Below are 13,102 nucleotides of genomic sequence, written 5' to 3' on the forward strand. Positions count from 1 at the left end.
TTCCTGCACCCAAACTAGAGATGATTACAAGTTTGAAAATGGAAATGCAATTGACCTTTGCTACCTGACAACACTCCAGTGGGCCCTGAGGTTATCAAAAGTCTCCCATACTGTCCTGGCCCAGTAAACTGAAAACTGAAGGAATGCCTTCCCTTGTGCACAGTAACTGAGTATTACTCTGCTCATTAGCAGCACTGCTAATGAGAAGGACTGCTCTGAGAAGGACTCATTTCTCTCAGCTTAGTACTTGCACTCAACCTGGAAAGAGGTTTGCTGAAGGATCAAGCCATGTCTCAGAGCAGCTCCTGTACATCAGATACAGGTAGAGCCTGATACTCTGCTAGGCTTCTGGGGTAGACTGGCAAGTTGGAAGCAGACTGAAAAAGCTCTCCCAAATCTAACTTTATAGAAATTGCAAATCTGAAGCAGCATTTGATTTTGAAGCACAATCTCCAGTTTTCCAGATGGGCCAAAGCCACAGAGTGGGCAGTTTGTGTAACACTTCTGTGGGTTGCTCTGTATCATCCTAGTATTTAGACCATTATTTTTAATCCCGAGCAGCACTGCCTCCATACATTTCTGCTAGTCTACTTTTCACAGCACCAATTTCCCAGCAATGTAGCAGAATTCTTTAACATGAGCCCTTTTTGCCCAGTGCATCCAAAGAAGGGAACAGATGGATGGCAAAAATTTGCATAAAGGACACTGCTACCATGCCTGCTTGACAGTAGTGTTATTAACTTACCCTTTCTGCCACAATCAGTTAAATGCAAAACCAGACTTGCATTCTTCTTTTACATACTCAGAAAAGGAAATCCACATGTTTATATTCACAATCCCCATTCAAATACACCATTGGTCAAATCTCACCACCTTACAGCATCAAAAAGGCCAAGTATGCATTTGCAGAAAACTTCCCCCCCTTCCTATCCCGTCTTGCACCCACAACAACCTTCCACCCCACCTCCAGGCTCTTCCAGTATGACAGTATCAGATTCCAGTGCTGAGACACAACCATTATGGTGTGCTGGTGCTTCCATTACACACATATGTTTTCCAGAACTTAGAACTGAGTGTTGAAGTTCATGCTGCAGCTTGGCATGCAGTGCTGTTCCTGGGCAAACCAAAGAAAATACATGACAGTTTTCCAGTTGCAAGTGAGACATCAGCAACTGATTTTTGCTGGTCGCAATTTAACTTTCAGCCTTCAAAATAAGATCCCTTCCATCCACTCCTAATGCATTACAGGGGATTTTTTTCATATCCCCAGTGGCTTTTTCTCACAGAACTGCCTTCCAGCACCTTTCCCACAATACCTGTGGGCACCTAAGCAGACCCTTTGCAAACACTTCCTTGGGACTGACCCTGCAGAAGCAGTCCTGGTGATTCCAGCACGACCAGACAGGCACTTCCAAGGCTTGGTAACACCTTTCTTGTTTTTCCCATGGAGTCTGTGTATGGAGGTCTACATGTAGAAACGCTCAGTTCTTTTCTCTGGTCTTGGCTCACATAAGCAGATTGATTGTCAGTGTTTTATATGTTTGCTGAACTGTATACAATAAAGCCTCACTGCTTGAAAATAAAATAGAAGGAATGCTGTGGTATTGTGTTACAGTATTATAGGGCTCAAAAATGTTGCTGTGTTGTTTTAGGCTGTGGTCTAACACCACAGATGTTCCCTTTCTTAAAATTGGAGGGAAAGATCAGAGCACCATTACCCCTGATAATTACAGACCTGTAGTTTTTAAGAGGATGCAGAGTTTTATTCTTTGGTGGATGGTGTTTTTTCATTTGCGAAGAGGATCCAAGTTGGCATGCAGTGTGGTTTCCTTTGTTAGTTAAAAAATTTACCTTTAAATGGTTTTATGTCAAATGTTGAAAGGAGGAAGAATTGAATGGCTTGAATCAACAGACCTGTCCTCCAATGTCTAAAATCTGTGGTTTTGTTTGTGTTTTTATGATACTGTGTACCATTCTATATTATAACATTAAAACAATTCGTCAAGGACCAATGATAAAGAATTGAAAAGAAATTCAAATGCTTCAGATACACCATTAGTTTCACACACCTTCATTCTGCTGAGCTACATATAAGTAGAGCACATTGCTAATACTTGAACTTAGGTTTGCATCACCAGCACAATTTATGTGGAAGAGAAGTACATTAAATAGGAACAAACCCCACACCATTTGTCACTGTCACTGGAAACTTTAGACTAAAATTCCTTTTTTCCACAATGCTGCATTTTAGCAACGGTTGGTTCAATTTTTAGTGTGAAAGCACTGATGTTTCACTTAAACGACAACATCACTCTGGACTATTGGGGCTGTTATGCCTTACCATCAAATACCAGGTCTAGTAAAACACAGTCCGTGGGGACCAAGCTCTTTCTCTCCTGGATAAAACTTGTTTTACTTAGCAGCCACGAAGCTCATGAGACAATGTACTTCAGGGGTACTTACTGCACTTCTCACCTGAGTAATGTAATTCTGACTTCACTCTCACACCTCCAGGCAGCTGGGGACACAGAATAACCCAGGAACAACCTGTCCCAATGTTACTGCTAAAGCATGACTTTCAGATGATAAACTGTGCTGCATCTCATCCTGTTTTGCTAGATGCAGCTGCAGTGCCTTATCCACAGCTGTGGTACTCAGGTAAGAAATCTGGTGTAAGCAAGTGGACTATGGTGCTACGAAGAAATGTACAAGTTTTATTCTTAAACATCACTGGACTGAAAAATAGTCATATGGCTTATTTATATTTCAAGAGATGGTAGTGAATAAGTTAAAGAATATTTCATCCCAAAACATACCTTGCTTTCATTTATAGCTAAGCTAATGTACACATATATTTTCTTATTTTCATAAAATGTTAAGCACCCACCTTTTCCCCCCCACAAAGATTCACAAGTACATGCATGGCACTTCCTACAGGCTGTTGTGGGCTAAAGGCTTACAAACAATGATTTCCTTTTTGAATATGAAATATTAATCAGACCAAAATATAATAATTTAAATCAACTTCTTCCTGAGCAACTTAGAATTTGGAATGTGCTGAAAAGTTTCAATAAATAAGTCAAAGATTAACCAGCTTAAATCGTACCTTTTAACAATTAAGTAAAATATATTTCATGACAGACAAATAGGCTGTAGAACCAGGAATCTTAGATGCTATGCGCCAGATAAATTCATGAAGTACCATTCAAAGAGGAGAGGCCAGGTTGATTGTTACCAAAAATACAACAACATTAAAACCTAGCGAGTAAATCATTAAACAGGTTTTGTATTTAGGTTATAAGTAGTGATGGCTGAAGATACCATTAAATAAACAGATAAAAATAGACTTTACGGTAAGCGGCAGTGAACTTGCAAGAAGGGTGAATGTGTTAAGTGACTGATTATTCTGTTACATTGGCAAAAAGGATTTAAACAGAATTTCAGGAAGGTGAGATTATTAGTTTTCTTTCCAAAAAATAACAACTCCACAGTGTGTAAACTAATCATCACTCTTTCAATGTAATTTCATAGAAACCACTTAAAATATACAATGCAGCAGATTCATATTTTAGCTAATATGTTAGTTGTTATCTGTGCCATTTCAACTTTCTTTAACGTGCTCCCCCACAGTAGTGCATTGCTGCCACCAACTTGGGATGTTAATAATGAGAACAGAAACTTCTACATAATATTTTCTGGAAGTTAGCATCTTGTCTTAACATGATTACACTTCTTTATTTTTGTCCTCTGCATGTAGGTACAGAAAGGCTGACTGGTGATGAAGATGGGCCACAATGTTTATTGGCTCTTGGCAGGCTCATAAAAGAAGAAACACTTTGAAACCACATCCTCACTTAACCCAAATTTATATGCTGTGTCCATCACAAAGTAACTTTTGCTTGTTATTGCAAACCAAAGTATGACCGGGCAGATGGCAGACATGCTGCTAAGGCAGCTGCAGAATAGGAAACAGAAATTGCCTGGCAGATGTTTGAGAGAGGTTGTGTGTTAGACAGAGGCATGTAGCCCCTGAAGTGTTACTGGGACTCATCCTGAAGAGGAGCTGCAACAACTCAGCCCTGCTTCTTTCCTCTGCTCCAGGACAAGAATTAATTGTTATTATCCTCTACCAGCCTGCTTCCTCTGGCAACAACAGCGCACAAGAGGACAAGGCCTCATCAAGACCCCCAAATACCCCCTATTCTGCTATGTCCATTGCAGCATGCAGGTCTGTCACTTCTCCACCATCAGTCCTGGCAGGCTGTCGAATAGCCAGCAAGCCCACAGGTCATAGGGAACCCCAGGGATACCCACCTTAAAGAAAATAGCATGTCACATAACTGAGCTATTCCGCTTTCCCCTCCCAGCCTCCAACCATCCCCTTTCTAGTGTTTGCTGATAACACTTCTAGTGATTAACAAGAGCAACTTTTGCAGTGGCTCTCTTGACAACTTATCATCGAATTGTCTTTTATTTCACAGAGCATACCTTCTTTGTTTTATCATTCTGAAGTATTGAAACTGGAGAAGTTGAAATCATCAAAGTTTTTTTTTAATGAGTGATTTTTTCTGTATCTCTTTGGATTTGTGACCCATAAGAATAAAAATCTACAAAACCCCTTCCTGAACATGAAAAAGATATGCTGCACCTTTTCTTTCAGAGTCTAATAGAAACCAAACTCTACCATTTAGTTAACTCTGACTTGCACTTTGCATTCACTGACCTGGTAACTTTTTCTTGCTCTATGAAAAAGAAGGGTTCACCAAAAAACATCTGGTTCCTGTAACTTGCCTTATTTCCATTAATACTATTTTTTCAGAATAGTAGCCTTGCTCCTCATGCACAGGGTAATTCAGAAGCCATTATCTAGGCCCCTTCTGAGCCTGTTATCCTTGGATGTGCGCAGACACAGCAATGGGATACCCGTGTGTTCTGGGCAAAAAGAGGTACTCTTCCCAAATGGCTCATTACCTGTAGTTCCCATTGCTGGTAGCTAATGCTGCAGTGGTATGCAATGAAGACTTGTTTCTGGAGAGACATGAGAGTCCATAAAATTAACTTTTCAAGACTGCCCAATCTATTCTTTAATGTTTTGCAGGTTCCCAGAGGACTACTGCATACTCCAAAAGTTATTTTGTGATAGACAGTAGATACTTCTCTCTTGAACCGTGCTATAGCAACTATGCTATAGAGCCAACACCATATGATGAATCTAACCTGCAAAATCAGGTATCTCCTGGTGGCCCAGCATGTGGGAATGGTCTCAAATGTTCCATTTCAAATGCTGCTGCGCATTAACTCAGTTCCTTAAGGAATTACTTTTAATAATAATTAAAAAAAATCTTAAGAAAGCTGGAGGGGTCACCAGAAGAGAAAGGATAGGTCTTCCATCCATCACCTTTTATAGATATCCTCTAGCCACTTTTCATCGTCTTCTTCCTCATCGTCTATTGGTTCCTCTGTTTCCAGGGGAGAAGGAATGAAGAACTCAGGTCTGGGCCGTGGTTTCCTGATAGGAGACTTCAGTCCAAACTTGCGCTTTAGCAGGTGGAACTGTTCTTTGACATAGTAATAAAACTCATATTCGTATCTCATGCGTTGATAGAGGATCTGTATTGCTTCTGGAGAGGGGACGGTCTTTTTCACTGTCACAGTCAGATTGCCAAGTTTCCTATGTTCTGTAAAAGAAAACAAGCAATGTTGTGGGTGCTGATTAATGAGGCCAGACCTAAACTTTTTTCATGATTAAGGCATTGCTCTGCTGCATTACTAATACAAATGAGCTCAAGCTGTCTCCCTAATAATGGATTTACTTTTAACAAGAGATGAAAAAATACAGATGTTTAAAGTCAGACTTGCATATTTAAATATGGCTACTTCATACATGGCATTTGAGATTGTGTGATGTCATCAAGGATTTTAATTGTCAATGAATGTTATCTCAACATGCAAATTAGGTCATACCATTTATGAACATAAACTACATGCAGACAAACCCATAATCTTGCCTAGCTTTGGAAATTTTGCCTAATGCATGTGAAATATATATCCAGTACACAGCTGAGCTGAACTAATCAATTATTTCCTATGTAGCATACTGTGTTGTGTCTCAGTGGTGCTTTATTATTGCTCAAATCTAAACAGTTATTTACCAACCCGAATCCACCTAACACCAAAGCACTGTTTGCACCACCATGATTCCTCAGGACCAAATGTACCTGATGACTCTCTTGTCCTTTTTTACCTGTTCATTAAAGCAGACTCATCTTCCTGTCATGACCTGGGACTGGAATATTTCAGTATGTTTTTCTTTACCTGACAATTTTTGCTTCAGTAAACTGAAATAAAATACCCTTATTGTTGATAATGAATTAGAGTTACAAGCAAAAATACTGAATTGCCTCCGCCTCCTCTTTGGAGAAGTACATTAATCTCCAATGAGATTATTACAAGGTGCAAAGCCAAATCTCAAGGTGATCATTTTGCTGTTTTAACACATGGCAATGAGCTGCCAGAGCATCCTAAGTATTTTCTTCTTCTGCAAGACAGAAACATAATTGAACATCCACTGTGAAGAAGAGAACAGAATAAGCTAGAAGTACTGATCTGTAGCATCACTGTACCACTCCTAACAACTGCAACTTTTTGTAGGAGAAGTAGAGGTGAATGTCACACTGATGAAGTACTAGCTTCTATAATTAGGTTTTCTGGAAGCTCAGTGCTTCAGTAACTCTGAGAGAATGTGATGCCTATGGAAATGACTGTAATAGCCTCAGAATACACCTGTGTCCAGACACGGCAAGATAAATGGGCTTGCATGGAAGCAAGCAGGTGTCAGTGAGACATTAGTAAAAAACCTTTATCATAGCAAGAACAGATAGGCAGTGCAGTGGAGCCTGCAAGTTACAAAAGCTGTGTCTCTGTGGAGGATTTTAAGACTAGATTAATTGATTCTCTCCCGAGGGAAGACTAGGGGACATCTTAATGCCATTTTCCATGACTCTAACCCTAATAGATTAATTTTAATCTTGTCAGCCCTTACTTCACTTCATTACTCTTTGCTACAACAGCAAGGTCTGCGTGAGAACTGATGTATTTATTTTTTTGTTTCAGGATGTCTTGGCTTCTGCTGCTCATTCTTTCCTTAATATTTAGATCCTCTATTTGTACAGCCTCAAATGCCAAAACAGAAATCCTCATATGCTACATGACTACATAGATACACTGTTGTAGTGAAGAAGAGCTAGATTTTGATATGGAAACCTAATTCTTATTGTAAGAACAGTTCTGCAAGTTGGAGGAATGCAAAAGGGTTGGGCCATGAAGCATGGCAAAGAGAAAACTCACAAGGAGGAAGCAGGCAACAAAGAACATTTCATGTTTCCAGCTGGATCCCAGCAGCAGTGATTGCCCTCTCTTTCAGAGGGAGTCCCTGAATGACAATGGGATTTTATCATGGGCAGAGTTTTGCTCACATGAGCAGTCCAAACCCAGGTGTTCTGAAGCACCTGCCAGCAAAGCTAAACACATCCTTAGCAGTTCTACAGTGAAACACATTTTCACAATCACTTACACATACTGCTAAAGGATGGATTGATGGTTCCTAGTAGGAAAAGTGATTTATTCTTGGGATTCCACAAGCACTAGGTTTATCCAAGAGAAATAACCAAAAATAACTTTTTAGGAAAGTGAGGAATTTTAAGCAAAGACAAACCCATATGTTTCAAAAGGTAATAAAAGGTGAGTAAACCCAGATAGCAAACACAACAGCAATGATCTTTAAACAAAAAGTTGGTATTTGCAATATTTTAAATCTTGAAAAGTACAAGAGAGGGGTAGAGCCCAGCTATGAGAACATGAACTGCTTTCCTCACATTTTAGAAGATACATATTCATATAGCTAAGAGTGCCCACACCTATTAATGCATTTGAATTTTCAGACAACTGACACACATTTTCCTTCTTCAGAGTAAAGGAATTGAAGAAAAAACCATGAAAGCCATTCATTTTAGTAATACTGCATGAGACAGCAAATGCTGCTGGGCCGGACATTCTCATATTCATTTGACTTCATTCTGTCACACACATCTGGTGCAGAAGAAAAAACTTACAGCTGAAAGAGGTATTTTCCCTCTCAGTTTTGCTTGCCAATTGCAGCAATTTGAACTGCTGGAAGAATATGATACAGAGGATAGGTTGACTAGCTTACCAAACTTAATGCTGTTCTAAAACACACACAAAAATTATTTGAACGATTAATTCTGTTTTGCATTTGTACTTTCAATTCTTTCTCTAAAGGAAGAATGGTTTTCATTAGTTGGTAACAGTTAAAACATGCTGCTCTGTAATTAAATGGACGTTTCACACTAAACTTTGTGGTTCTTTACACTGAAATCTCTGTCTCTACTCATATATCTAACTAGTGGAACAATTTGGTACACAGAGTTCTTTGTTCTTTGATTACACTGCTGTATGGTGACATATGCTCTGTAACTACTGACTGTTCATAGTTTATTAATTTGTATACTTTTATTTAGATAGGTGTAAAATGATTAAAATATACAAAAACTAAATTAAAAATAAAGAAATTATCTTTAATGCGCTGTCTAGCTATGAAAAAGTGTAGAGGAAGGATCATGAAATGCTTGCATTTAAAACATACTTTAGCATAGAGAGCACTACTTGTAGCTAGAGAATGATGTGAAATACTTTTGGTGAAAATACTGGGTTCTGGAAGAGCTTAATCTCTTTCACGAAACCGTTACCCATAAAGCACAACAGACTAACAAATGTCTCATCATTTTAAATTATTGGGCACGTGTCCAAGTTGCTATTGATGGCTATTAGATGATTACAATGCAGGAAGGACACTGTACTAAGTCTGTCCTTGGGTGAGAAGGTAACTGCTGCCTTATGATTACTGAGTACTTCAAGACATTCCTCTTTCTGGGGCTTAGCTGGTAGCTCCCACCAGCTTTGCAGCCTGTTTTTCTTTACAAACTCAGCAGCAAATATACACTACTAAATATTGCATTTATTAAGCTTCAGCCTTTATACTGCTTGCCAACTTCATTTTTATTTTACATAGGTTATTTCTGTCACAGAAAACTCCATTTACCTCGCTGCAAAAGCTCTTTACTTATACAGTCCCTCCAGGACTCTAAGCGGCAAAAGCCACTTCTTACAGCTCCAGTTTCCTTTGGTGGCTGCTCCTCCCAGCAGAGAGAGGCACTTGTGTTATAGCCCAGGAGTGCTGCCAATGATGACAAGGTGAAAAGCACTAGACTGTTTTCTTGGGGGGAAGGTCAGTGTGGGGCAGGAGCAGCCAAAGAGGAATTTACTGGTGGTGTGCCAGGCAGGCAGCAGCCCACCAGCCAGGTGCTGCATGCTACCCTCATGGCAGGCAGCAAGAAAGCAGCAATATGTACTCCTCCTCTGAATTCGCAGTCATCATTGCATAGAGGATGCCCGCGTACATTCAATTCTTAGTGCTCTGTGCACCCACCTACCTCTATAGATGTATACACAGAAACACACACACTCTGGAAGGCTACAGGAACAACACAGATTTTTTGGCTCCAGTTGGTTCTTGCAGTACGATTGTCAGTAACGGCAGTGTATCAAAGCTGTGAGGCACTGGTCGTCCAATCACGTGAGTTGGGGCTGTGCCTGGCTGCAGGCTCAGCCTTTGCTAAAACTAGTGACCTTTGCATGTTCTTTTGCACTTTATTTTTATTTAGATTGGTTTCTAATCTGAAATATTCTTAAAAGGCTCTTTAATACAAATGGATGAAATCACTGAACTGCCCCTTGAAGTCACCTTAACCACCTCTCCTCATCATACAAGCAAAATGGAAAAATTAGGTAGATCTGGCTTAAAGCCAAAATAACAATCTACATATGCTACACAAACCCAGCTGTCCCACCAAAGGACCCACGTTTTACGACCTCGGAGAGAACTAACCATACGGAGGGCAACAAACTACAACGTTTACTTTTTAGGGTTATTTTTTCTTAAACTATGTTTGCTTTGGCATTCTTTTAAGTGACTTTAAAAAAAAAGGTACTATACAGTAACCCAACCTCCCAGCACAGCCTGCTCGTGCCTTGAATTAAGCCTAAATTGGTATGCAGAGATGGATGAAGAAAATGAAATTCTTTTGGGTTCCCAGGTGATGAATATTTTACTATTACTTTTCCTGCTTTAAAAAACCACAAACAAACCAAGAAAATTGCATTACCCACTGCAGCAAACCAAACCATAGTGAAAAGTGGGTTTTACACTTTGTGGTTCAAAAAACAACCTTGGATTGCCATATTTAGACAAAATGATCCTAAAGACATTCTCCACCTTAGAGGAGAATTTTGGAGTCTCCAGTGCCCCACCATTTCGGTGTATGAGAGCCCAGCAACCTAGGGGCTCTGGCAGGGAGAGGTGAGCCAGGCTGGAGCAAGCACAGGATGGCTGCAGGCGAAGTAACTGTGGGCCTGCGCGGCTAATACTCACAGTGGAAAACCGCACGCCAAGAGTTCTGCTGCTCTAAGGCTGTGTGAACACGATGGCTGTCACAGATACAGTAAACTCATTTCCTGGAACTACACAGGGAGGCCGGGTGTTTCAGTGGTACGCAGCTGAGCTGCAGCACATACCTTCTGCTCCACAGTTCTAAATGGAAATAAATGTATGTCACTGTGGTTAGATGTGACATACAAATTGGCAAGAGCCTCTGCTTGATTTGCCACTCAAACCATCACCAGAGTGCTAAACCAGGGCTCTGATGGCTATGCTAGAAATGATCTCCCCCAAGAATATCTAACGGCAGCGCAGCAGAAAAATTTCTGGCATAATTGATTTGCTTTTCAAACTTGAATTTTTCAGCTGGGCTCTTGAAGGATATCTGGGAAAGGATGGTTTTGGGAGAAAAGACACTGATGAGTTTGGCTCACATGCCACCTTTCCAATGGTCATAATGCTGCTACTGATAGGGAGCATGCCAGGTCCAGGGCAGGTCTCAGGTCCCTGGCAGAAGGAGGGATGGTGGACCATGGCTGTACTATGTGACTGAGCACCTCACATAGGTTCATAGAATTATAGAACGGTTTGGGTTGGAAGGGACCTTACATGTCCTAAAGGAAATCAGGGACAGTGGAGAAAAATTAACAGAGTTGACAACCAGGAAGAAGTGCATTAAAAGCCAAGGTGGATGGAAAAGTAAGTGGTAATTTGTCCCATAGCATTTATTAGTTTTATCTGTCTGAAATATTACGAACCCTGATTATTAACCTTCTTACTGCTAGTTTATGCTCTTCTCCATTATTCACATCAACAAAAGAAGGTGCAATTTTTGACAACATTTAGATAAAGATGTGACACTCGTGTGCATATAGAGGACAGTTATGCTAGGCTCACTAACAATGCTTGCTTTGTTTTAGCATTTCTGTTCTGAATTATTGTGCTGCTTTGATGACATGGAATGACTCCTAACTCCAGGGTGTCAGCAGAACTCTAGATCACTGGCACACTGCAATGTTCTGTCTCCTAAAGATCAGATACAGAATCATAGAATAGTTAGGGTTGGAAAGGACCTTAAGATCTAGTTCCAACCCCCTGCCATGGGCACGGACACCGCACACTAAACCAGTCCCCTGATCATCCTTGTGGCCTCCTCTGGACTTGTTCCAACAGTTCCATGTCCTTTTTATGTTGAGGACACCAGAACTGTACACAATATGGATCCCTCTAAAAGGACTGTTCTCCAGGAGTCATGGAAACATCTAGAACTTGACAGATCTGCAATCCTAGGCACATCAGATGTCTTCCTAAACAGGGATCTTGGGAGCAAATACACCAGGCTGTAATTAGCAAAGTCACTGCAAAATGACGGCTGCCAATGACAGACTGAGCTCAGGGAGACAGTTACAGCAATGCTCTTTCTTTTTTCTTACCACTAAAATGAATAAAGAAACCAGATGGAAGAATAATATTACTATTAACCTAATATAATTTCATTATTAACATGGACAAAATGCAGAAAGCTCAGAGAACGATAACCTGGCGGAGAAAAAGGGAGGGATGACAAAACAGAGATTAGCCAGGAAGAGCTCACAGAGATAATCTGAAAGACACATAATCAAACAACTACTAATGCTCAAGGCTGTAAACACCACTGAGGCATGGCACAAAATCAGAACAAGAAACTTGGCGGGGGGGAAGTTAGTGATAAATTTAAGAAGTAACTTGAGCCAATAATGCTGAAAATAACAAAAGAAGTATGTTCCTACATCATGCAAGTAACATTACTGAGGATATGTTGCAGAGATCCACAATGCACCAGTCTGTCAACTGGATAATGTAACAGTGACATGCATTCAACAGTGCTCTGAAATACAACTTAAGATGCTGAAGGCATTATAACACTATTATGAAACGCTTGTCCTATAACACAGCGATGCTAATAGGTATCTTTCTCCATACTTTGAAACCAGCTACAGACTTTGAGGTCTCTTTCCAGCCATTAAGCATTTATCATGGAATCTCAGCTCTCCTCTGGGAAACTTCACAGTCTCATGCCTTTCCTCCTACCAGTTCAGAGCCGTGGATCCAACAATGCGGATCTCCAGCTGCACAGGCCATCTCAGCTGTACCACACTGTGCCTCTGCTGCTGCCCCAGCCTGGAAACAGGCTGAATCTCACACACAATCAGATAACAAATCTCAGCAGGATCTTCTAAGAAACTCCTTTATTTGGTACACTTTAATGCTGTACTCCCAGTAAGGGAAGTTAAGAAAGAAAGAAAAAAAAAAAGGCTGAAATTTAACCCATGTTGGTAGACAGAAAAGGCATATTCTTGAGAATGTGGTCAGGTACTTTACTGCTGTTAAGCAACTTCTAAGTTGAATTAGACAGAGTTGGAGGTGCCAAAACCAAACTCATCTGCAGAGGAAATGCCAGGATTGTCTACTTCAAGTTGCCGAAAGAATTGCTATGGTTGCAGCTCATATGCAATTTCCAATCCATTTTTTTATAGCTGTAAGTATTACTGAATGGATCCAGCCAAATCTGGATCTGACAAAACCATAAGTTAAAAGTAGGTTCCACAG

General features: G+C 40.3%; 1 protein-coding gene across 2 annotated transcripts in view; it reads right to left on the bottom strand.

Annotated features, from left to right (window-relative positions):
• Nucleotides 1-2,694: 2,694 nt before the first annotated feature.
• Nucleotides 2,695-13,102, bottom strand: part of UST (uronyl 2-sulfotransferase) — a 194,417-nt gene continuing 184,009 nt past the window's right edge. For both annotated transcript variants that reach the window (XM_031049854.2, XM_034061059.1), the window contains exon 8: nt 2,695-5,678. In XM_031049854.2, coding sequence (XP_030905714.1) covers nt 5,395-5,678 — 284 coding nt within the window. In that variant the 3' untranslated portion in view covers nt 2,695-5,394. The remainder of the gene's footprint in view (nt 5,679-13,102) is intronic.

This window comes from Melopsittacus undulatus, chromosome 3 (assembly GCF_012275295.1).
Source record: "Melopsittacus undulatus isolate bMelUnd1 chromosome 3, bMelUnd1.mat.Z, whole genome shotgun sequence".
In the NCBI taxonomy this organism is placed as follows: Eukaryota; Metazoa; Chordata; class Aves; order Psittaciformes; family Psittaculidae; genus Melopsittacus; species Melopsittacus undulatus.